Source organism: Mytilus californianus, unplaced genomic scaffold, assembly GCF_021869535.1.
Source record: "Mytilus californianus isolate M0D057914Y unplaced genomic scaffold, xbMytCali1.0.p SCAF_14, whole genome shotgun sequence".
Classification (NCBI taxonomy): Eukaryota; Metazoa; Mollusca; class Bivalvia; order Mytilida; family Mytilidae; genus Mytilus; species Mytilus californianus.
Genome location: NW_026262626.1, coordinates 30,804,599 through 30,830,860, shown reverse-complemented (window position 1 = coordinate 30,830,860; position 26,262 = coordinate 30,804,599). Strand labels below are relative to the sequence as shown.

General features: G+C 32.9%; 1 protein-coding gene and 1 long non-coding RNA gene across 6 annotated transcripts in view; one reads left to right on the top strand and one right to left on the bottom strand.

The window, feature by feature from the left end:
* Positions 1-24,580, top strand: part of LOC127724793 (uncharacterized) — a 152,796-nt gene extending 128,216 nt beyond the window's left edge. Inside the window, exon 3 of the long non-coding RNA XR_007992700.1 lies at positions 23,052-24,580. This is a non-coding gene — a long non-coding RNA (uncharacterized LOC127724793). The remainder of the gene's footprint in view (positions 1-23,051) is intronic.
* LOC127724637 (uncharacterized) overlaps positions 1-26,262 on the bottom strand; it is a 640,225-nt gene that overhangs the window by 607,644 nt on the left and 6,319 nt on the right. For all 5 annotated transcript variants that reach the window (XR_007992624.1, XM_052231644.1, XM_052231645.1 and 2 more), the window contains exons 2-4: positions 8,858-9,021; positions 8,279-8,465; positions 5,362-5,436 (exon numbers count right to left, since the gene is read on the bottom strand). Coding sequence is in view for 4 of the 5 variants with exons in the window: in XM_052231644.1 (XP_052087604.1) it covers positions 5,362-5,436; positions 8,279-8,465; positions 8,858-8,996 (401 nt within the window). In the remaining variant the exon portion in view is untranslated. The remainder of the gene's footprint in view (positions 1-5,361; positions 5,437-8,278; positions 8,466-8,857; positions 9,022-26,262) is intronic.

The following is a 26,262-nucleotide window of genomic DNA, read 5'->3' as shown; positions in this document are numbered from 1 at the left end:
ATTTATACTGTATTCCTGTCACATAATGTTGTCATTTTAACGATATTTTTAACATGGCCATATAAGCGGGAGGTTTGGCTAGCCATAAAACCAGGTTCAACCCACCATTTTTTCTTAAAATTTCCTGTACCAAGTCGGGAATATGGCAGTTGTTATCAAATAGTTTGTTTCTATGTATGTTGCATTGGCGTTTGTTTTTGTTGCACTTCAGTGTTTCTGTTGTTCCGTTGTTATAGTTGATGTGTTTCCCTCGGTTTTAGTTTGTAACTGGGATTTGTTTTCTCTCAATCGATTTATGACTTTTGAACAGCGGTATACTACTGTTGCCTTTATTTGAAATTAAAATAGCAATACTTTAACATGAAAGTTATGAAAAATATTCAAAGTCAATTAACCATGAATGAGGTACAGGATAGTCACAGAAAAGGAAAACAAATTATGTTATTTTCTATACAAATCATACCGGAAAAAATTACCAAAAGTAAATTTTTATCATGAAACTTGCGAATGAAGACTCAAAATTGAAAATCTGCAAATGGAAAACTAATGAGAGTTGTTTGAGAAAACAGAGCACTGAAAACATCTGCTTCTGCTCCATTAATGAAGCCAAGCTTGATCCATGGACATTTTACAAACAAATTAAATATTTACAGATCTACCACTAATTTTATAATTCCCCTTACCAGCGGAGATCATGCACCTCATAATATTCCCTACGCAATTGGAAGCAGTGCCTCTTAGAGAAAAGCCAGTTGAATTGGTACAGAATTACCAGTGAGGTGTTGTCCATAAGGGAAATTAAACCAAACATTTTATCATCCATTTTCATCATCTCTTCATAACAATACCACTAGGAATCTTCAATGAGTCTGTATACAGACATGTGTGAATAGCAGCCAACCACCGTTAATAACTTCGACTTACTTTAACTTTCTATTCAACTTAACTATTCTTATTTAACTTTCACTTTCTATTTTTATCTATAATGTCGTCATAACAACAATTATTGCAACATTACTTCCCTTTAACCGCAATAACCTCAAAATGTGTTCTTCACTGTTTTATTTCATATGTATACTTGTCCTGAAGACGTCACGCTTGCTGGAGAAACATGTTGACCATCAAAACTATTACTTTGCGGAAATTTATGAGTGCTGTTGTCTTCAAGTCGATATAATTTTACTTTTTCAAACACAATTGTGAATACCTAGAGGTATCCACTTGATTTTACCCTACCGCACAATCACCACTTTAGGTGTTGCTTCACTTAAACAATTACAAATGTATTGTAAATCATTTGTGCATTTTAACCTAACAATAATTTAAACAGTGATCAAGCTTTTATGTTGATTATATTTGGTTATGAAAATGATGCAGGAACATCTAAGAAAATTGGACAAGTTTTATACCACAAAGCATTAAATTAGGGAATTATATTTTTGTTTAAAGATTCAGAAATCAAAAGCTGAAAAGATACAAAATAAGCATTCATACATGAAATGCTTTTGAGAAAAAAAAACTATGTACTGAGGAATGACTCTTGACATCATTTTGATTAAATCTTGGACAGTTTGAAAAAAATTCTATTGAAAAATAAATGTGGATAGTGTCCACATGTGGACACAGATGATGCCCCCACTTGCATATCATATAGATATAAAGGGACATAATTGAAGAACGGTAAAAGTAACGCTACCCAAATTTGAACTTGATCTTAGTTTTGTGATAATAAGCATTGTGTGTAAGTCTCATAACATTTGGTTGAGGCTAACTTAAGTAGAGAACAGAAACTTAAAATTCAGCAATTTTTCTATTTGTAAACACGCACAACTCTAGAAGTGTATAAGTTTTATAACATTTGGTTGAGACAATCTAAAGTAAGAGAAAAATTCAGCAATTTTTATGTTTATAAAGGGACATAACTCAAGAATGGTAAAAGTGTCGCCACCAAATTTCGTACTTAATCTGTATTATGTAGTAATAAGCATTGTGTATAAGTTTCATAACATTTGGTTGAGGCAAACTCAAGTTAGAAAGGGAAACAAAAAATGTGTACTTGATCTTAGTTTTGTGGTAATGAATATTGTGTATAGATTTCATAATGTTTGGTTGGGGCAAACTTAAGTTACAGAATGGAAACTAAAAATTTTGCAATCTTTCGATTTATAAAGGGGCATAATTCAATAATGGTTAAAGTGACACTATCCAAATTTAACTTGATCTGTGTTTTATAAGTGGAAGTCAAAATTAAACATTGCATTGTATAAAGCATTGATTGTAGTTGATTCAACTATAATCATGGACAAAGGAAGATAACTCCAATTTTAAAAATTACTTGATATTTAGTAGAAAATAAACATTTTGCAATTTTTCCATTTATAAAGGAGCATAACTCTAGAACAGTTAAAGTGACACCACCAAAATTCAAACTTGATCTGTGTTTTGTGGTAATAAGCATTGTGTATAAGTTTCATAACATTTGGTTGAGGCAAAATTAAGTTAGAGAACGAAAACTAAAAATTTTGCAATTTTTCCATTTATAAAGGGGCATAACTCTAGAACAGTTAAAGTTACGCCACCAAAATTCAAACTTGATCTCTGTTTTGTGGTAATAAACATTGTGTATAAGTTTCATAACATTTGGTTGAGGCAAACTTAAGTTAGAGAACGGAAACTAAAAATTTAGCAATTTTTCCATTTATAAAGGGGCATTACTCTAGAACGGTTATAGTGACGCCACCAAAATTCAAACTTGATCTGTGTTTTGTGGTAATAAGCATTGTATATAAGTTTCATAACATTTGGTCAAGGCAAACTCAAGTTAGAGAACAGAAACCAATTTTGGGACGTACGTTCGTACGTACGTACAGACGGACAAGGGTAAAACTTAATGCCCCCACCGCTACGACGGGGGCATAAAAATGGATTGAATAATGAAGTTATAAGGTTTAATTGCTTAGGCTATTGGTTGATAGGCTTTACTTAACTGTATATCTTTGGTTTTCAAATATAAAGGGCAATATTATACAATGTTATAGAAGATATGATCTGAACATCCATCCAAGTTCAAGTTAATGCTAACAGATAACCTACATTTGCACAAAGATTGTACCCAATACTTAGAAAGTGACAGACTGTCAAAACATTGAATTTAGCCAGTGTTCTCCTCAGGTGGTTTAAGCACTGCAGTATTCAGCCCTATCGCAATTTTCCGCTGTTCTATTTAACTGAGCACAGCGCTATCCAAATCAATCGCGTCACTATATTTTTTTCTATTTTTTTTTTTTTCAAATTTCACGCATTTTTTACTTCGATCACGTGATCGTCTGATTTACTATTTCTGAATGTGTTATTTGCGTTGTATAAAAAAACATCTCAGGACCAGTTTAATAAATTTTTCAAAAATAATTTGACTGTATTTACGGACAACACTCACAAACTTGATCTACGAACTTTGATAAAAACAATTATTTTAAACAACGATCAAATTGGTTCAACATGTTCAATGACAATGTGCAAGTCTTTGAAGTATTAATTATCACCTTAAATCAAACTAATAATTGTTTAATCAGCAATAGTAATCTAATGAATTTTACCATTTGAAGAAATCAATTAGGAGGTTATAATTAGAAAAACAAACCCCAAGCTGATACTTGAGAAATTCACTTCTCTTGATGTCCAGCTTGGGTGATGAAGCCACACGAATGTAATAAAATGGTGATAAGAAAAATGACAAATCACAATATTCCAAAATGTCAACTCCTGTCAAATGTCTTAAGGTTAATAGTACACTGCTCCGGTGGGTTACAGAACCCAACACAGAAACTGACAATGAAGTGATAGGCTGTGGATCCTACATGTTCTACAGCATTATGTTTTGTTATAAAATGTATGCTACAGTAAAATCATAAAAACCCTGTTTATTCATAATAGCCCTGTATTAAATGGTTAAATGCACTGTTAGTCTGTAATGGACCAGACCAGTTTTGCTTTTATTAATAAAGGGGCAGTTTCATACATAATGAACTAAACTGGTTAGTAAATCATGATAATAAATACAATTTAGTTCTGTACCTTTTTTGTTTGGTTATCTGAATTTACAATGGAGATAAAACAAGAGGCTGTCAGAGTGACAGCAAACCGGATTTTCCTACATGAAAATGATATTTGCAAATCTGGACCACTTAACAGGATCAAGTAAAAAAATAAATGATTTTTTGTAGGGTTCAGAAATGCCAAAATCAATCTAAGTATCACTTTTCGCTACTTAAAAACTTCTAAAACTCAACGATGATAAAAGCTAAAACTGTGAAAATCAAACTTGACCTTCATTTAGTCACAGGAAACAACATAGCTAAATTTGAAAAGATTTTGTCAAAGTGTAATCAAGTTATTGCACAGACAACGCTCTAAATATCACTTTTCGCTATATATTGAAAGGTCTACAACTCAACATTGATAAAAGCTAAAATCGTGAAAATCGAACTTGACCTTCATTTGGTCACAGGAAACAACATATCTTAATTTAAAAAGATTTTGTCAAAGCATTATCAAGTTATTGCACGGACATCGCTTTAAGTATCACTTTTTGCTATTGAAAAGGCTACAATGCAACAGTTAATTTCAACAAGACTTTGGCAGATGATGCATGGACCCCTACCCTTTAATTGGTGTAAATATAAGAAAAATTAAACAAGAGAAAATTTGGGGGCTACCAAGGCCTACCCCCTTAAACCCCGGTTGCTCCATGGAGAAAGCCATTAGTTCTTCCACGTCTTGATCCAAGTTTTAAATGTATTTGTCCCATTTTAAACTGTATGATTGCACAAAAAAAGCATAGAAGCAATTTTCATAATACCCTCCATGACTGTGTCAATTTCTCTGTTCATTAGCCCTGTTGTTTCTAAGCAAAATTGATTATAAATAGACCAACTAGCCTACAGGAGGCAATGCCTTTAGGCATCATTTGGCACACACCAGCTGGAGATACCTTAAGGCATCGTTGGGGATGAAAGGGTTAAACAACATTCTGTTTGGATTTGAAAATTTACCTGGCTGAAAGGTAATAAACAATGACATGCAAATTTAAAGCAATATATGTGTCATAATTAAGGATAATCATAGCCATGGTCAATATAGTAACATGTATGAATTCTGTAAATAATCGGAATCATGTGCATTTAGATAGACTAAAGTGAAATTTGCAAAAAATCACAAGACGACATAGAATTTTATTGAAAATCAAGGGCAACAAAAACTTTTCCTTTTTGCTTCTTTAAAGCGAAATTGGGACTCCTAGGGTGACACATTCACTTTCTTGGCTTGGTGTGGTGAGCAATGGTTATTGGTGTTTATACTTACTTCCTGACCATTCTGGGATTGTATAAGAAAATCTTTAAGAACTGTTCTTCCTTTTCATGGTATCCATACATTGGTCTGAATAAAAAATAAAAAAGTACTACCTTTTATTAAGTATAACAGCCTGTTTAATAAAACACATGTATGTTGTTTTTTGGCAATTGAGTATTATATTCACTATCATCCTGTATGTCTTGGATTAATTGTAAATGGCAATGCATAGACCATAAGATATCCATGTGAAATTGGCAAAAATCCAATGCTACATTAGGCCAATTAAAATTAATTGATAGATTTTCATCCCTGTCCACCCCTCTGGAATAGTCCCGCCCCGATTTTTTTTTTTTTTTTTTTAAATTTGCGATTTCCAGATTTTGTTCATTTCCATTACCAGTAACCACCGATAATTTCTTTCATTCAAAACTTACTGTTTCAAATATCGGTTTTCAAATTTCTTCGAGTAATATAACCAAAATGATTAAGTCGATATATTCTGCTGTTCAATGATGACAACATTTTCTTTTGAGAATATAGATTGATTACTAGAAGGGCATAAATATATTCAGGTAACGAGTAATAGATGTAGAATAGGTGGTGTCCAAGAACACAAATATCGGTATGTCACAAATTTCAGTGATTAGGGAGCAACCATTTAACTTCAAGGGGGGGGGGGGTATTGTTTTTTGCCTGAGTCAGAAATTTTTTTTCGCGCAAAGCAAGATTTTTTTTTCAGTTTTTCGACACCTATCAATCAAATTATTTTTTACAAAATTTAACACTATAAGGTATGTGGAAAATCTGGTTCCGGAATATTTTTTTTTCTCATCTGTTTGACTACAATATTTTTTTTCATCAAATTGGGGATCAGAATATTTTTTAGCAAATATATAAAATCTATATATTTTATCTATCCAAGCTAGGGCATTAACAACAAATATAAATGGGGAATGTGTCCATGGGACTCAGATATAATGCCCCTGTGTGCATATAACGTTATAAAGGGACATAACTCAAGAACTGTAAAAGTGACGCTACCCAAATTTGTACTTGATCTGAGTTTGTAGTAATAAGCATTGTTAATAAATTTCATAACATTTAGTTCAGGCAAACTTAAGTTAGAGAACGGAAACGAAAAATTTTTCCATTTGTAAAGGAGCATAACTCTAGAACGGTAAAAGTGACGCCACCAAAATTCACACTTGACTGTATTTTGTGGTAATAAGCATTGTGTATAAGTTTCATAACATTTCGTTGACGCAAACTAAAGAAAGAGAACGGAAACGAAAAATTCAGCAATTTTTTCCATTTGTAAAGGGGCATAACTCTACCACGGTAATAGGGACGCCACCAAAATTCGAACTTGATCTGTGTTTTGTGGTAATTAGCATTGTGCATAAGTTTCATAACATTTGGTTGAGGCAAACTAAAGTTAGAGAACAGAAATGAATATTTCAGCAATTTTTCCATTTGTAAAGGGGCATAACTCTAGAACGGTGAAAGTGAATTCGAAACCACCAAAATTCACACTTGATCCGTATTTTGTGGAAATAAGCATTGTGTATAAGTTTCATAACATTTCGTTGACGCAAACTAAAGTTAGAGAACGGAAACGAAAAATTCAGCAATTTTTCCATTTGTAAAGGGGCATGATTCTAGAACAGTAAAAGTGACGCCACCAAAATTCACACTTGATCCGTATTTTGTGGTAATAAGCATTGTGTATAAGTTTCATAACATTTCGTTGACGCAAACTAAAGTTAGAGAACAGAAACGAAAAATTCAGCAATTTTTCCATTTGTAAAGGGCATAACTCTAGAACGGTAAAAGTGACCCCACCAAAATTCAAACTTGATCTGTGTTTTGTGGTAATAAGCATTGTGTATAAGTTTCATAACATTTGGTTGAGGCAAACTAAAGTTAAAGAATGGAAACTAACTTTGGGACGTATGTATAGACGGACAAGGGTAAAACTTAATGCACCCTCCGCTACGGTGGGGGCATAAAAACACCTTTTTTTGTTCTTTAAAATCTGGCAAGAATTGTACACATGAGGGTGCTAACGATGCAATTTTCCATATAATTAATGTTTCTAAGGGCATAACTCTTTTAAATAAATTGCTTCACCGGTCGCAGCTGGATACAACCGCAGAGGTCCAAACCTGAACAGTTGGGGCAAAAATGGACACAATATTCACACTTGATACAGGTCTGAATTTGGATTGTAATTAAATATTTGACACATAATAGGTTTCTACCACAGAATAACTGTAGTCAAAGAACTTAGAATTGTTATATGATTTGAATTTATTTTATTTTTTGCTTTTGTGCAATACACTGTGCCTGTGCGAATTGACCCCCCACCCCCAAAAAAAATTAATGAAAATTAACCCTTTTTTTTTTTGCTTTTGTGCAATACACTATGCTGTTTAGTATTGAACCCCCACCCTTTTTTTAAAAAAAAAAAAATATGTGAAGAAATTTTGTTTAATTTCTGAAATCTGAAAAAAATTGCCCCAACAACCCCCCACCCCCTTTTTCCAAAAGATAAAAATTCCCAACCTTAAACTAAATTTATTGTGCGAAAACCAATGTGTCTTCGGACGACGACAACACCAATGTCATACCAATATAGGACTGCAAAATTTTTTTGCGGTCGTATAAAAATAATTGATCAGCGCTGATTTTCAAACTTTTCAAAGACATTGCTGATATAAACATATAATATAAGTTTCATAAAAATCTGGCAAGAATTGTACACATGAGAGCGCTTACGATGCATTTTTCTAAGGGGCATTACTCTTTTAAAAGTAGGGATAAACAATATCATAATTTTTTGAGAGTGCACAAACAATATAAAGCCAAAGGATGCAATACAACTGTTTAAATACAAATTTTCCAATTCATACATTTCCATACTTACATCCCTGACACCAGGTTGATTTTATAAACATGCTGTGTATTAGAGTTGACTTTATTCAAACTAACATTCAAAGCTTTGTCCAAACTTTTAGCAAACAACTTCAGATAACGGTCCCATGGTTGGGTTCCATCATATGGCACATACAAATAAGGAAAAACTCCATGAACATGCATGCATGTTTTCTGACCTATCAATAAAAGGCAGATCATATTTAAAACTGATTAATAACTATAAAATGTTTGACAGTGCTAAAACAAACATTCCTCCTTTCTTTTAAATGTAGGTAAGCCTGGACAATAAAAGTGTATCGCCAATACATAAAATTATAATTTGACCTCTGGGTAAATGGATTAGTCTAAGAAAAGTTGCATAAAGGTTTATAAGAATTTGTTTTTTTTACCTTACAAATGTATTTTTCTAGTAAGAAGTTCAAAATAAAATTTACAGTTTTAAACTATTTATTTATTAATAGCAGTATCAAGATTGTCAACCAAAGATAGATATATAGGGTGTCTAAGGCCTGTACATGTAGGATTCGCATTCTTATGATACATTTACTTGACATACATTTTTACATACCACTTGGAGTTGATCCATATACCCTAATTACAGGGACTCTCCATATCTCTGACTGTGTCAAATCAGAGTACTGGACATCCAATTCTGGGATAGGAGGACACAAATAATGGTCAGTAGCAACTATTCTCAGTGAAAACATCACACTTTTAACATTCCTAACAGGTCTAAAAAGTAATTCAAACAAAAACTTAATAAAAAATATAAAATCAAAATACATTAAAAAGTTTTTCACAAATTAATTCAATGATTAAAATTGATTGTATTACACAACAAAGTGTACATAATGTAAAAGTCACTCTTGGGTAATTGATGGTGGTTGGGAGTAACAACTCTATAAATTATGATCACATTCTAAAATATCTATTGAATAAACAGAGATATTTTAAGAGTGAATTACCTATAGTACATGGCCAAAGGTATTTGTCACCTATATTTTTTTGTTATATATTTCAAACAAAAACACATTTTTTCAAAAAAATAATTTGAGGGCATTAATGGTTAGATTTTTACGAAGAAGGTGTTGAAAGACGCAGAATTGTCTATAGTCCAGCAGATCAGTGAAAAAATTGTGGGTTTGATGATAATAGTTCTGGGTGTTTCAAAACAATATGATGAATATAAGCTATGGACCCACCTTGAAATTTCAATGTGGCGTTTTTTTCAAGATGGCCACCATAAAATATCCAAATCAACATATATCACCTTTATAAGGTCAAAATCAAAACCAAATTTGGCATGATAGAAGTTCAGGGTGTTTTGAAAAATATAAACTATTGACCCACCTTGAAATTTCAATATGGCAGGTTTTTCCAAGATGGCTGTCTCAAAATATCAAAATCAACAAAGATCACTTAATAATAACATATACAAGTTCAAATTTGGAATGTTAGACATGCTGAATGCTTCAAACAATATTACATATGGACACAGTTGAAATTTCAAAATGGCGGCTATTTCCAAGATGGCCACCATAAGATATCAAAGTCAACAAAATTCTTATATAAGGTCACAGAGTGTTTTGTCTTGACATACCTTTAGTAGAACCAAGTGACTTTGGTACCAAGTGTATGCCACATTTTTATACTTAAGCCAAACATCAAAAGATTTGTCAAGAAAGTATAGAAAATCGTAACTACGGTACCATTCTTGCAGAAATGTAGTGTACAACAAGGGATCACTATGTATACTGGCGTTATTCCAATATTTAAGCTAGACTTAACTAGAATGAAAATATTTTTCTTTATGGTCAGGTGGAACAGGACATAGTAATAATCTTAACAAAATTGTAGTAATCTGAGGCTTACCATGCCATTAACAAGGTAGTTGCTTACTTCTTCTGTTCAATGATTATGCTGGTGTTGAAATTAAATAGGCAACCGCAACATCTGCTTGTGCAACAAAGATATGTGAACAAGCTGCATATACATTGATATACAGGTAGTTCAAAAAAACTCTTTTCCATAGTCATCAATCAAAGAGCTGAAAGCTCTGAGGAAAAATGACGCCATTGTCTCTAATATTGGGATATTTTTTATTCAAGTCTTGATTTTCACATAATTTACCTACTGAATCTTAGGAGACTTTTCAGTTCATGGTAGGTAGGCTGACTGACAATAGAATAGATATGAATTGTTTTCAATGTCTATGGCTTTTGTATTTGTTTGTCAAGATATATATAGGTCATATATATGTGTGTGAAGTGAAGATGACTACTTGTTGTTCTTTTGTACAAAGAAATAGCTCAAGACTACCTGAACAATCTACAACATTCAAAGTAATATGTTTCTTGCAATTTCATTATTCTTAGTCAAGGATACATTAACAGACTATTAATTCCATTATGAAAATAATGGTATTAATTATTTTTGGAGTGTTAAAAATTCTTTAGAGGTTTTAGATAAAATACATGCTTTAAAGTTTTGATGGTCCTTTTAATTCTGTTGACGGTTATGATTTTTCTACTCTCTACACTACACTTCCACACAATCTTATCAAGAAAAAGTTTTCATATTTAATTAAATGGTCTTTTGAAAAATCTCATTGCAAATTTATCTGCTGTAACTCGTTTAAAGCCTTTTTCTGTAACGAAAAAGGAAAGTATGCTAGATACACTTACTGGAAATGTGAAGATATGATTGAAGCTTTAAATTTTCTCCTGGACAACATATATGTACGTTTTGGCTATAAAGTGTATCGACAGGTAGTAGGTATTCCTATGGGCACTTACTGCGCCCCTTTAATAGCAGATTTATTCCTGTATTGCTATGAATCTCAGTTTATGACCAAACTCAGTAAAGACGCATCATTGTTACATTTGGTTGATACATTCAATATAATACCTACCGTTATCTTGATGATATTTTTTCGTTAAATAATCCAGAGTTCTCTAAATATACTACCCAAAGGAACTTACTTTAACTAAATCTAACATAAACAGCAGTAGTTGTCCTTTTCTAGATTTAGACATTTCAATTTCTAAAGGGAAACTCCATACTAAAATTTACGACAAAAGAGACGATTTTTCATTCCCTATTGTTAATTTTCCCTTTGAGACGGTGATGTTCCTTTGGCTCCATCATACGGTGTTTATATATCCCAACTCTTTTGTTATGCCAGTATGTGTAGTGATGTCGAAGATTTTAACGAACGTAATCAATGCATCACTGGTAAATTATTAAGTCAGGGATTTCGTTACCATAAATTACTTAAAACTTTTACTAAATTCTTTCATAGATACAAAGATTTGATTAGTAAATTTGGCTGTACCTGTAGAAAACTTATCAAAAACGGTATTTCACATCCTAAATTTTACTGTAATATTGTACTAAAAGCATGGAAATCACTATGTGATCCATGTAAACTCATCGAACCTTTAAACAAACTTATTAGTAAAGGTTATCTTACCAATGTTGTAATTAGATCTTTGAATATAGTTTACGTTGGCACAAATATCGATTTTGTCATCAGCAAATTAAAACATAACTAAATTCGTATTCTTTTCAAACGGGATGTATATATACACATCCACGTTCATTTTTTCTATATAGAGGTTAACTCATAACTATCCTACTGCCTGTCAATACTTTTATTTTTGGCTTTGCACAAGTCATGTCTTCTTTGACTGTCCATGACGTTAAAATACTAAATCCCTGGGATGTGTTTAGGTTGATTTAAGTCTCTGATGCATGATTTTTTATTATTAATTGTTTTTGGCTTTTAACTAGCTTTCAGTAACTGCGAGTACTCTCAAATCGTACTTTCTTGTTAATTTGACCTGTTGATACAATTTGTAATGCATTTTTGTTATTTAATGTTTACTAATTTGGTGTTATATCTAGTCTCTCTATTTTTTATATATAACAGCTTTTATAAGTGTTTGGTATGACTATAAATTTTCACTTCTGTTCTCGTACTATGAACAACAAAATTATCTATTTTGTAAAAAATATTTCCGTTCTCCATTTGTACTGTATACCTTACGACAAAATTATTTTCATTTACCTGTGTACATTATTCTATTTGGCCGCATTTTGTTCAAGGTTATGGTTATTTTTCTGAAATCGTTTAACATCTAACCCCTTATTTTATTGATTTTGTATTTACATTGTGTCATAGATCAAATTTATTTGTTCAGTGTATGTTCACTTGTGTTAAAATGTCTTTTGATTGAGTTATGCCATTTCAATTGATATTTTATAGTGTGTCTTTCTATGTTGTGATGTTACACTATTGTTTCAGATAAGGGTGAAGGTTGGTACCTATTAAAACGTTTAAACCCGCAACATTTGTTTGCACCTGTCCTAAGTCAGGAATCTGATGTTCAGTAGTTGTCGTTTGTTGATGTGGTTCATAAGTGTTTCTCGTTTCTCATTTTTCATATAGATTAGACCGTTGGTTTTCCCGTTTGAATGGTTTTACACTAGTCATTTTTGGGGCCCTTGATAGCTTGCTGTTCGGCGTGAGCCAAGGCTCCGTTTTGAAGACCGCACTTTGACCTATAATGGTTTACTTTTACATATTGTGACTTGGATGGAGAGTTTGCATTGGCACTCATACCACATCTTCTTTTATCTATATCCCCTTCTTTGTAGAATTATTTAACAAAATGATTATGAAGAGCCTGTAGTAAGCAAGCTGTTATACCCCACATAGTCCTTATTTAAGAGATAAGTTACAAGTGACCTAGTGACATTGTTATTTCAGTTACTTAGCATGTTCAATTTCTGTAGATTTAGACAATAGTATTGTTATACTAGTTCGACAATTACAAACATAGTGACACAATTTATACAACCAAATTTCATTGTTGATACATATATAAACTGAAATCTTAAAATGACAACATAAATTATTGCAGAATTTTTTTTTCAAATGATTTAATGTTTGTTAGTCATTTATTTCAAATAATTAACCTGTACTAAAACAAGCATTCTGAGAGTATTGCATGGCAATACATAGTCCTCTACCGGGTAAAAACTCATTATACCGGAACAAACTGCTAACTTGTTCTATAACTTGTCATGGTGTAAACAAAAAGAAAATATCGTCAATATCTTCAAGCATGACTAAAAACAGTGTGGAAAACTGAATATACGAGTGAATTTTTTCAAGTGCAAGGAATATAACTCTGCACAAAATTATCAGACCGAAACAAAAATTTGAACTTGATCTGTAACTTGTCATGATAAAACTATATACCAATTGTCAATCAATATCTTCAAACATGATGAAAAAAGTGAGGAAAACCTATAACACTCTAACATTAGATATGATTAATAGTTCTCTAAAATTAGATATGATGTAATACAATGTATATCTATTTTCAAATTACAATCAAATTTTCTTTCATATGTCACAAACTAATAAAGATTTGTAACTTATCTATAAAATGTCAACAACTTTTATCTACACAATGTAATGTAATGAAATATATACCTTAATAAAAATAGATTATTATCTAATTAAAGGATTTCATTTAATAAAAAAAAAATAAATATATATACATGTAGCATTCAGAAAATTAGTTTACACAATATAACATATAAACCTGCCACAAAATTCCTCAAACAATTTACCAAAGAATGTCTTTTAAAAAATGAGTTATCTCCCTTTGTACAGATATATGGTTTAACATAGTACTCTTAACATTAGTTATGGAGTTTTTTTATGGACCATAACTCTGGACTAAATCACCAGACCGGAATAAAATTTGAACTTGATCTATAACTTGTCATGCTAAAACTATATACCAAATATCAAATCAATATCTTCAAGAACGAAGAAAAAAAGTGTGGAAAACTGAGTTGCTGGACTGACGGATGGACAGACGTACAGACGGACAGAGTGCAAACCTAAAGTCCCCTTCAACTTCGTCGGTAGGGGACTAATAAGGAGATGTGGTATGATTGACAATAAGATAACAGTCTGATAACTATCTACCAGAGTCCAAATAATGTGGCTGTTGGCAGTTATAAGTCACTTTACAGACCTCAACAATGAACAAAACAGGTTCATTGTTTTCAGTCACCATAGGAAAAAGAGGAGTTGTGGCTTGGTGGCTTACAAGAAAATATAAGAAATATAATAATAATAATAATAATATAAATAAGAGAGACTAAAAAAGACAGGACTAAGCCACTGGACTATATATAAAGTGCTCCATTACTAATCCTTAGAGGTGTAATACCACCATTGATTTTCCCCTATTAGTCTTTGTTAAATTTGCACTTTTCAAAAAATTGTGCAGAATTTATCTTTGTTTCAAATAAAGAAATACTTGGCATGAGTAAAGTTTTATCCTGTCCAGTACTATTGAAAAAATTTCACATAACATTTCATTGCATATAAGAAAATAACCATCACTGGAAGTTAACCAATCAAATTTTCCCCCTTTTTTAACCTGTGTACAAGCTTTAGTAACAATGTAACCTCAAGTTTCCAAAATATTCTATAGAAACCCCAAATAAAGAAATAATGGTGCTTTGAAATAGCCAAGATATATGTTTATGACTCAGAAATGTTTTACTGCAATGAACTGTAGGATCAATTACCTACAACTGTCAAATTCAAGGGAATATTTTTTTTCGACCTATTTTAGTATGCAACCGGATGTGACGTACTATGATTTGGTGGTATTACACCTTTATAAAGAAGACTTTTTTGTTGAATAAACTGAATGTGACTTTTTTCCTTTGTAATACTGGTTATTTCAAGCATTCCTGTCAAGTTTTGTCATAATCAGTTCAATAGTTTGAGAAAAATCTAGTATAATGTAAGACGACATCTACAGCGATTCGAGCAAAATTTCTTCGAAAATTCAAACCAAGCCGCATCATGATAGAATATAGTGTGGACCAATAAATGATCAAATATTTATCTCATCTGCCTACAAACAGTTGAATATGATACAAAAGATGACTTTAGGATGATAAATACTACTAATGGACCTCTTATTCTTCCTTATAAAGTCTCTTTTGGTCCATTTATACCTCTCATTTCCTCAAAATTTCTACTTTTTAGGCCAATAAATAAAAATTTTGGGGTAACTTTCACTCATTTATGATAGAAATGTTATTATAAATGATTAATTGAAGTATTCAAGCTGCTTGAACTATCCGTATAAAAGTTTACTGTTTCAATAAGTCCTTGCGTAAAACTTAAATTTACGCCGCTTTCCAGAGAGGGACATAAAAAACTTCTCTTTTGGTGAATAATTTGTTGTTACTGCTTTAAAAATAATTTCATTTACTTAAAACTATATATTTATTAAAGTATTTCTTAGGAAAAATGTTCTAGTATAGCAGAATATAAGAAATAAGGAGAAAAAGCTCCCCAAGACTCTAAGTATGGCTTGTTCTGTCAACTAATATTCATGGTAAAGTCCTATTTCAAGGAAATTTTCTCATAAAATGTATTTTGGAGACTCAATCCACTCAGAATATTTCATTATTTGTAATATTTCACTTAAATAGCAAGAAATTTTAACACATGAGAGTACTCACAAGGTCAAAGGTGCATGTACAGCTTCCCATATTAGGTGTAATACCACCATTGATTTTCCCCTATTAGTCTTTGTTAAATTTGCACTTTTCAAAAAATTGTGCAGAATTTATCTTTGTTTCAAATAAAGAAATACTTGGCATGAGTAAAGTTTTATCCTGTCCAGTACTATAGAAAAAATTTCACATAACATTTCATTGCATATAAGAAAATAACCATCACTGGAAGTTAACCAATCAAATTTTCCCCCTTTTTTAACCTGTGTACAAGCTTTAGTAACCATGTAACCTCAAGTTTCCAAAATATTCTATAGAAACCCCAAATTAAGAAATAATGGTGCTTTGAAATACCCAAGATATATGTTTATGACTCAGAAATGTTTTACTGCAATGAAATGTAGGATCAATTACCTACAACTGTCAAATTCAAGGGAATATTTTTTTTCGACCTATTTTCGTATGCAACCGGATGTGACGTACTATGATCTGGTGGTATTACACCTAGAGGAGCTGCGGATCTATACTTAGAAAAGAAAGATGTTGAGGACTTAGCCAGGGCGAGCAGCATTTTGAGACTTAGGAACAACAGAGTAGATGTGGGGACACCACATAAATAGGGCAATCTGCCCTATTTGCTGCCACATATTAAAATTAATGCCTAGGGTGGTAAACTGTTGGTACCATAACCCCCAAAATTAATCCCAACCTTCCTTTTGTGGTATTTAACCTTCAGGTAAAATTTCTTAGAGATTCATTCACTTAAACTAAAGTTATTGTCCGGAAACCAAATTTGTCTTCAGACGACGCCGACGACGATGACCATAGCATTCTACGACGCCAAAATTTTTTTTGCGGTCGTATAAAAACGACATTTTACCCTATGTTATATTTATAGCCATAATGACAATATTTTTGGATCAAACACATTGTTTATACTTAACATGCTTAATACCCTAAAGATCATTAAGCATTAGTTCAGTAGTTTCAGAGAAGAATTTTTTTAAAAGTAAACATGATGAACAAATTGTGTAAAATCGTCTTTGAAGGCCAATAACTCCTTAAGGGGTCAATTAATAATTTTAGTCATATTTATTTGTAGATCTTACTTTGCTGAACATTTTTGCTTTTTACAGTTTATCTTTATTACTTTGCTGAACAATTTTGCTTTTTACAGTTTATCTTTATCTATAATAATATTCAAGATATAACTAAAAACTGCGAAATTTCCCAAAGATTATCAATTCAGGGGCAATAACCCAAAAATCAATTGTCCGACTTGTCTGATACTTTCGTGACATGTAGATCTTGACCTAATGTACACTTTAACACCTTAGTCAGATTTGCTCTAAATGATTTAGTTTTTGAGATATAATCCAACAAGAGTGCACACGCTGAAATGTCTCGCCTTCTTTACTAATCATTGATATTATGTTGATAGTCCTAAATATAAAACTTTATTACAACTGTCACATAAACTTAACATTAACCAAGTAAACTAAACATTGACCAATGAACCATGAAAATGAGGTCAAGGTCAGATGAACCATGCTAGGCAGGCATGTACAGCTAACAATTCTTCCATACAACAAATAGAGTTGACCTATTGCTTAAATTATAGTTTAAGAAAAACAGACCAAAACACAAAAACTTAACACTGAGCAATGAACCTTGAAAATGAGGTCAAGGTCAAATAAAACCTGTGTGACTGCCAAATAGATCATAAAATATTTCCATACACCAAATATAGTTGAACTATTGCATACAGTATAAGAAAAACAGACCAAAACACAAAAACTTAACTATAACCACTGAACCATGAAAATGAGGTCAAGGTCAGATGACACCTGCCAGTTGGACATGTACACCTTACAGTCCTTCCATACACCGAATATACTAGACCTATTGCTTATAGTATCTGAGATATGAACTTGACCACCAAAACTTAACCTTGTTCATTGATCCATGAAATGAGGTCGAGGTCAAGTGAAAACTGTCTGACGGGCATGAGGACCTTGCAAGGTACGCACATACCAAATATAGTTGAACTATTGCACATAGTATTAGAAAAAAAGACCAAAACTCAAAAACTTAACTTTGACCACTGAACCATGAAAATGAGGTCAAGGTCAGATGACACCTGCCCGCTAGACATGTACACCTGACAATCATTCCATACACCAAATATAGTAGACCTATGGCATACAGTATAAGAAAAACAGACCAAAACACAAAAACTTAACTATAACCACTGAACCATGAAAATGAGGTCAAGGTCAGATGACACCTGCCAGTTGGACATGTACACCTTACAGTCCTTCCATACACCGAATATACTAGACCTATTGCTTATAGTATCTGAGATATGGACTTGACCACCAAAACTTAACCTTGTTCATTGATCCATGAAATGAGGTCGAGGTCAAGTGAAAACTGTCTGACGGGCATGAGGACCTTGCAAGGTACGCACATACCAAATAAAGTTGAACTATTGCACATAGTATTAGAAAAAAAGACCAAGACTCAAAAACTTAACTTTGACCACTGAACCATGAAAATGAGGTGAAGGTCAAATGACACCTGCCCGCTAGACATGTACACCTTACAATCATTCCATACACCAAATATAGTAGACCTATGGCATACAGTATAAGAAAAACAGACCAAAACACAAAAACTTAACTATAACCACTGAACCATGAAAATGAGGTCAAGGACAGATGACACCTGCCAGTTGGACATGTACACCTTACAGTCCTTCCATACACCGAATATACTAGACCTATTGCTTATAGTATCTGAGATATGGACTTGACCACCAAAACTTAACCTTGTTCACTGATCCATGAAATGAGGTCGAGGTCAAGTGAAAACTGTCTGACGGGCATGAGGACCTTGCAAGGTACGCACATACCAAATAAGGTTGAACTATTGCACATAGTATTAGAAAAAAAGACCATGACTCAAAAACTTAACTTTGACCACTGAACCATGAAAATGAGGTCAAGGTCAAATGACACCTGCCCGCTAGACATGTACACCTTACAATCATTCCATACACCAAATATAGTAGACCTATGGCATACAGTATAAGAAAAACAGACCAAAACACAAAAACTTAACTATAACCACTGAACCATGAAAATGAGGTCAAGGACAGATGACACCTGCCAGTTGGACATGTACACCTTACAGTCCTTCCATACACCGAATATACTAGACCTATTGCTTATAGTATCTGAGATATGGACTTGACCACCAAAACTTAACCTTGTTCACTGATCCATGAAATGAGGTCGAGGTCAAGTGAAAACTGTCTGACGGGCATGAGGACCTTGCAAGGTACGCACATACCAAATATAGTTATCCTATTACTTATAATAAGAGAGAATCTAACATTACAAAAAATCTTAACTTTTTTTTCAAGTAGTCACTGAACCATGAAAATGAGGTCAAGGACATTGGACATGTGACTGACGGAAACTTCGTAACATGAGGCATCCATATACAAAGTATGAAGCATCCAGACCTTCCACCTTCTAAAATATAAAGCTTTTAAGAAGTTAGCTAACGCCGCCGCCGCCGCCGCCGCCGGATCACTATCCCTATGTCGAGCTTTCTGCGACAAAAGTCGCAGGCTCGACAAAAACTGCATTTTACCCCTATCATGCCTATGTTCTATTTCTAGTCATGGCAGCCATGTTTTTTGACGAAACTCTTATTTAAACACAAAGTTTATACTAGATACCATAAGGATCATTCTATTCAAGTTTGGTTGAAATTGGTTCAGCAGTTTCAGAGAGGAAGATTTTTTAAAGTTAACAAACATGATGAACAAATTGCGTAAAATTGTCTTTAAAGGCAAATAACTCCTTAAGGGGTCAATAAACAATTTTAGTCATTTTGACTTATTTGAAGATCTTACTACATTTTGTATGCTGAACATTTTTACTGCTCACATTTTATTTTTATCAATAATAATATTCAAGACAAGTGGCTGTCAGAGTGACAGCAAATCGGATTTTCCTGCATAGGTCGAACCCTGAACAGTTGAGCAAGTATAAACACAACATTTAAGCTTAAAACAGCTCTGAATTTGGATTGTGATTGAATATTTGATACAGCATAGGTTTGTGACAAAAAATAAATGTGGTCAAAGAACTGAAAAATTTGAAATTGGACATTTGCCTATTATGGTCCAATATCCAAAATCTAAGTACATTGTTAGAATCAGCTTATCAAAGAACCCCAAATATTCAAATTTTTGATGAAATACTTATTGATTAAAACAATTTCTGTCCAAAGGGATATAACTCAAACTTGTTTCCATGAACCAGTAATGCAAATCTAAAATTAGATATGATTTCACCACTAAAAAAAATTGTTCTCTAAAATTAGATATGATGTTTTCAAATTATAATCAAATATAATTAATAGTTCCTAATATTTTTTATTTCATTTGTCACAAACTAATATCTTATCTGCAACTTATCTATCAATGTCAACAACTTTATCTACACAAATCAATATAATGTAATGAAATATCCTTTAATAAAAATAGATTATTATCTAATGAAAATGATATTTGCAAATCTGGACACCCAAACAGGATCAATTAAAAATGTAACATTAACACACACAACAAAAAAAGTGGCATAAGTAAGCAAAAATAAAATAACACATAACAACTGTGACATCTACCTTCAAAACACATATGACTTAAAAAATCAAAGCACGAAAGCGCTGTAAAGGCAGTTAATTACAGGTTGTGTGTATTTTAAGTCCAGTTATATCATTATCTTGCATAGTACAATGTACTTATCAGAGGTGGCTTTCAGTATTTAAGATTTAGAGTTCCTTAATGATATTGAATAAGTTTTATGAATGTCATATTCTGAGCACTATATGAAGGCGATTGTTCTCACTTGTTTATGAACTAGTGCATTATGTCCAGTTTGTACCTTTTTTATCTATGTTTATAGTCAAATTAGTTATCAAAGGTACCAGGATTATAATTTAATACGCCAGACGTGTGTTTCGTCTACATAAGACTCATCAGTGACGTTCAGATCAAAATAGTAATAAAGCCAAACAAGTACAAAGTTGAAGAGCATTGAGGACCCAAAATTCCAAAAAGTTGTGACAAATACGGCTAAGGTAATCTATTCCTTGGATAAGAAAATCCTTAGTTTTTTCATTGGCAATCATAACACATCTCCTTATTTATATAATGATCTATATTCAACGACCTCAGGTACAAAAAAAATGTACGTAACTAAACTATGATGGGAAACCTTTGACTTCTTTCTTTATATAAACTTTTGATTTGGTACCATAGAACTATGTAGAGTAAATGTACATTGCAACATGTCAACTCTTTAAACTCCAAGCAAAATTATTTTTCCAAGCATAAAGTAATTTATGAATGAAATAAAATGCTCCGCTGGGGCGCAGTTTGATACGACCGCAGAGGTCGAACCCTGAACAGTTGGGGCAAGTATGAACACAACATTCAAGCTTGATTCAGCACTGAATTTGGATTGTAATTAAATATTTGACACAGCATAGGTTTCTGACACAGAATGAAAGTGGTCTAAGATACTTAAAAAAATTTAATTTACCTATTCAAACCATATCATTATTATTTGCTTTTATATATAAATCAGAAATAACCAATTTAAAATGGAAAATTTTAAAGAAAAAAAAGGAAAAAGAATTCCCCCCCCAAATTTTTTGAACCCCAATATGATTCATCACCCCAAAACTCAATCCCAGCCTTCCCTATGTGGTATGGTACCTTGCAGTACAATTTCAGAGAGATCCATACACTTGAACACATGTTATTGTCTGGAAACTAGAAAAATGCTTGTTTTTTGGCCCCTTTTTGGTCCCAAATTCCTAAACGTTTGGGGCAATTACCCCCAAACTCAAACCCAGCTTTCCCTTTGTGATATGGAACCTTGTAGTACAATTTCATAAAGATCCATAGATTCCATACACTTACACACAAGTTATTGCCATGAAACTAGAAAAATGCTTGTTTTTTGCCCCTTTTTGGCCCCTTATTCCTAAAATTTGGAGGCAATTCCCCCAAAATCAATCCCAGCATTCCCTTTGTGATATTGAACCATGTGATACAATGTCAGAGAGATCCATAGACTTACACACAAGTTATTGTCATGAAACTAGAAAAATGCTTGTTTTTTGCCCCTTTTTGGCCCCTAATTCCTAAAATTTGGAGGCAATTACCCCCAAAATCAATCCCAGCATTCCCTTTGTGGTATGGTACCTTGCAGTACAATTTCAGAGAGATCCATACACTTGAACACAAGTTATTGTCTGGAAACTAGAAAATGCTTATTTTTGGCCCCTTATTCCTAAACTTTTTGGACAATTACCCCCAAACTCAATTCCAGCTTTCCCTTTGTGATATGGAACCTTGTAGTACAATTTCATAAAGATCCATACATTAACACACAAGTTATTGCCATGAAACTAGAAAAATGCTTGTTTTTTTACCCTTTTTGGCCCCTAATTCCTAAAATTTGGAGCGATAACCCCCAAATTCAATCCCAGCTTTCCCTTTGTGATATGGAACCTTGTGATACAATGTCAGAGAGATCCATAGACTTGCACACAAGTTATTGTCATGAAACTAGAAAAATGCTTGTTTTTTGCCCCTTTTTGGCCCCTAATTCCTAAAATTTGGAGGCAATTACCCCCAAAAATCAATCCCAGCATTTCCTTTGTGATATGGACCTTGTGGTACAATGTCAGAGAGAGATCCATACACTTACACACAAGTTATGTCTGGAAGTTACAAAAAAGCTTATTTTTGGCCCCTAATTCCTTAACTGTTGGTACCATAACCCCCTAAATCAATCCCCACTTTCCTTTTGTGGTATTGAACCTTATTTTAAAATTTCATTGAGATCCATTCACTTAAACTAAAGTTAGAGTGCGAAAACTAATGTGTCTTCGGACGACGACGCCAACGTCATACCAATATACGACCACAAAAATTTGTTGGCGGTCGTATAAAAAGGAGTTCTTAATTAAGAAATAAACTGATTCGCTGAGCGCAGCTGGATACACCCGCAGAGGTACTACCCTGAACAGCTGGGGCAAAAATGGACACAATATTCAAGCTTGATACAGGTCTGAATTTGGATTGTAATTAAATATTTGACATATTATAGTTTCTGAATAAATGTAGTCAATGAACTTGAAATCGGTTATATGAATTGAATTTATATTCAATTAAAGATTTCTTGCTGTTGTGCAATACTTAATAAATCTGTTGCCAGACTATAAACAAATAAAGTTCAATTTCTTCTCAATGTCATATTTGAAATTTATGAAAATCAATAGGGAGATTACATCAATAGCTATAAATAATTCACCAAAGTTTCATGTGAACTGCTTAAAGCATTTTTGAGTTGTTGTCCAAAAACTGGAAAATCCCCCCTTTTTTAATGAATAAAACCCCATAACTCAGAAATGTAAAATGTAAAATTTATAAAATTCTAAAGGGAGCTTACGGATTGATAATTTAGTCTTAGATGCAAGATTTTTTTGTCAGTTGTTAGTGGCTTTGAACTAGCTGTCAGTAACTGTGAGTACTCTCAGATTTGTACTTAGTGTCTTTTTGTTGTTTGGATGTACAACTACCCGACCACGTCCACTTGTATTTGTATTTATCCATCTGATGAGTTTAGCCTCTTTCAACTGATTTTTATAGTTCTTTTTTATATTGTACTGTTACACCACTGTCCCAGGTTAGGGGGAGGGTTGGGATCCCACTAACATGTTTAAGCCAGCCACATTCTGTATGTACATGTATGTGCCTGTCCCAAGTCAGGAGCCTATAAAAGTGTAATTCAGTGGTTGTCGTTTGTTTATGTGTTGCATATTTGTTATATTTGTTCATTTTTTTACATAAAATAGGCCGTTAGTTTTCTTGTTTGAATTGTTTTACATTGTCATTTCTGGGCCTTTTATAGCTGACTGTGCGGTATGGGCTTTGCTCATTGTTGAAGGCCGTACTGTGACCTATAGCTGTTAATTTCTGTGTCATTTGGTCTCTTGTGCATGTGTGGAGAGTTGTCTCATTGGCAATCATACCACATCTTCTTTTTTATATTTACATCAACAGATATAAAAAATTCACCAAAGTCAAGGTGAGACAACAAAACTTAGTTGTAAGATCTCTGAAATTTTTTACAGGGTACGAGTTTTTCTCATTGTTGGAGATTGTATGGTGACAGTAACACCTGTAACTGCTTAAACCCATTTCTTATGCACTTTAGTTTGATAAACTCACTGAATATCATACCACATCTCCTTATTTTTATATGCATTACAATTTACATGTGCATGTAATTGTAAATATATATATATCAGAACAAAATTCATTGCGTCACTTTTATTTATGCATCCTTTGGCACAATACAAGTTCTAAAATTACACAACATAAAACAACTAAATGTTATTTCAGATGAAAGTTTTGTTTCAGTTCCATTCATAGGATTTATTAGAATTTTGTATGTTTTGCCAAGTCCAAAAATTCGCTCTATGTGACATAGAGACATAGTTGACTAAACCACCAGGTGTCGAACATTCAAGAATTTTCAGTGTTTCTGTTTTTATTTGATGAAAAGGTTGCCTGAGCTCTAGGAGCTTTAGGTTTTATCACGGGATATTCTGTGCTGTCATTAATAATCCAAGTCGTAGGAAACTTTAATTTGAAGTTGGATGGTGAAAAATACCTGACTAAACCACTAGATGGACAAGTGTTAGCCTCACACCACTGTTTAGACATAAAAACAATCCATGTATACACAATATTCTTAACACTAGATTCAATCTAGAATCTAGACAGTTCAAAGTTGGTTGTATGATGCCTCAATTTCATCAAAGTCATAAAAAAACTGATTTTCAACTGACACCCTATCAATTTGAAAATATATGTATCTCAAACAATGTGCTGCTGGACCAAGTGTGGTCAAAACAAATAAAAATTTAGTATACAACTCTAAACCGGTATAAAAATGCATGGCTGTGTCACGTGTCTTCATTTCAAAATTCTCTGCTGAAAACATAGGCATTGATGGTGTTTGCGTAATTCCATCTGTGAAGCTCAACATTAGCTCGGCAGTTGGTGGTGGACAGTCATAAATCCTTTCTGCAGTATGAATGACTTCTTCAGTAAAAACCAACTTTACAATCAAAACTTTCCTCTAGATTTCTACTACAATATTCATCAAGTTTAGTTCTTTTGTTTTCACAGGAAACTGCCCTGATTTTTCTTTTTGCGGACGATTCAGTCTCTTGCTTGGTCCAGGAAAATAGGCTGGGAATTGCAGTCGACTTAAGTCTCTGTATGGTGGGTTTGCGCCCTGAAAAAGGTTATAAAACATTAGTTTTTTTATAATTAAATGAACTTCCATTAGCAATGTATACTTTGTACTACCTGGCGAAATATTAACTAGATTTATTCATTCATGTCATTACAATCTGGATAAAACTATGTTTGCCTGATTCAATGTATGTTATGTAAATCCAAAGGACAAACAATGAGAGACTTATGCAACAAACATACATTGTTTGTACCAAAATAACTATAATATAGATGAGAGCATGTCATTGTTTTGTTCCTGTTAACATTGTCATTGATATTTTTCAAGAAAGTCTATGAGGCATAGCTTATGCATTCCTGTCATTACTACATTAGCATAATTACTGCTAAAATAATTCTCAGTATAATATACCTCTTGTAAGAAATCATTATAATTGTAGCAATCACCAAAAAATCTCAAACAGATCACATTGAATCGTAATCCAAAAAATTATGACGTCTTGAATTACCCACCCCCTTTTATTCTAAAACGATAATTGCGGTTGTAAACAGACTTTGGTTTATTCGCATGGCGATTACATATATAACTATATATTTCACAAAGAAAATAGAGTTTTACCATGAATAGTTTCCTGCACGTAGTCTTTTTCAGTAAAACGTGCCTTGCTAACAACAGCTGATTGAGATGGACTCCACGATATCATCGTGTTCTCGTCCAATCTGCGTATGGGCCATGGCGTTGATCCAACTTTTCCTTCTTTTTAAGTCATTTGGAAATGCATGTCCTCCTCTTAAATGACATCCAGGTACACAACAACAAGTACTTGGCATCGTTAATTAAAAATATAACTGAAATAGTTGCACAGTGCAGAAACCGGAAGTAGAGGAACAGGATCCGCTACCACGGCGCCACCTATTCAGGAACGATAATTTGCTACTTTATATAACTGCGAAAATAACGTTAGACGGGTTCACGTGCATAAACAGAAATGCGCTTTAAATTGTATAATGTAATTCATGTTCAGTCGACCTTTAATTATTATATCAACGAC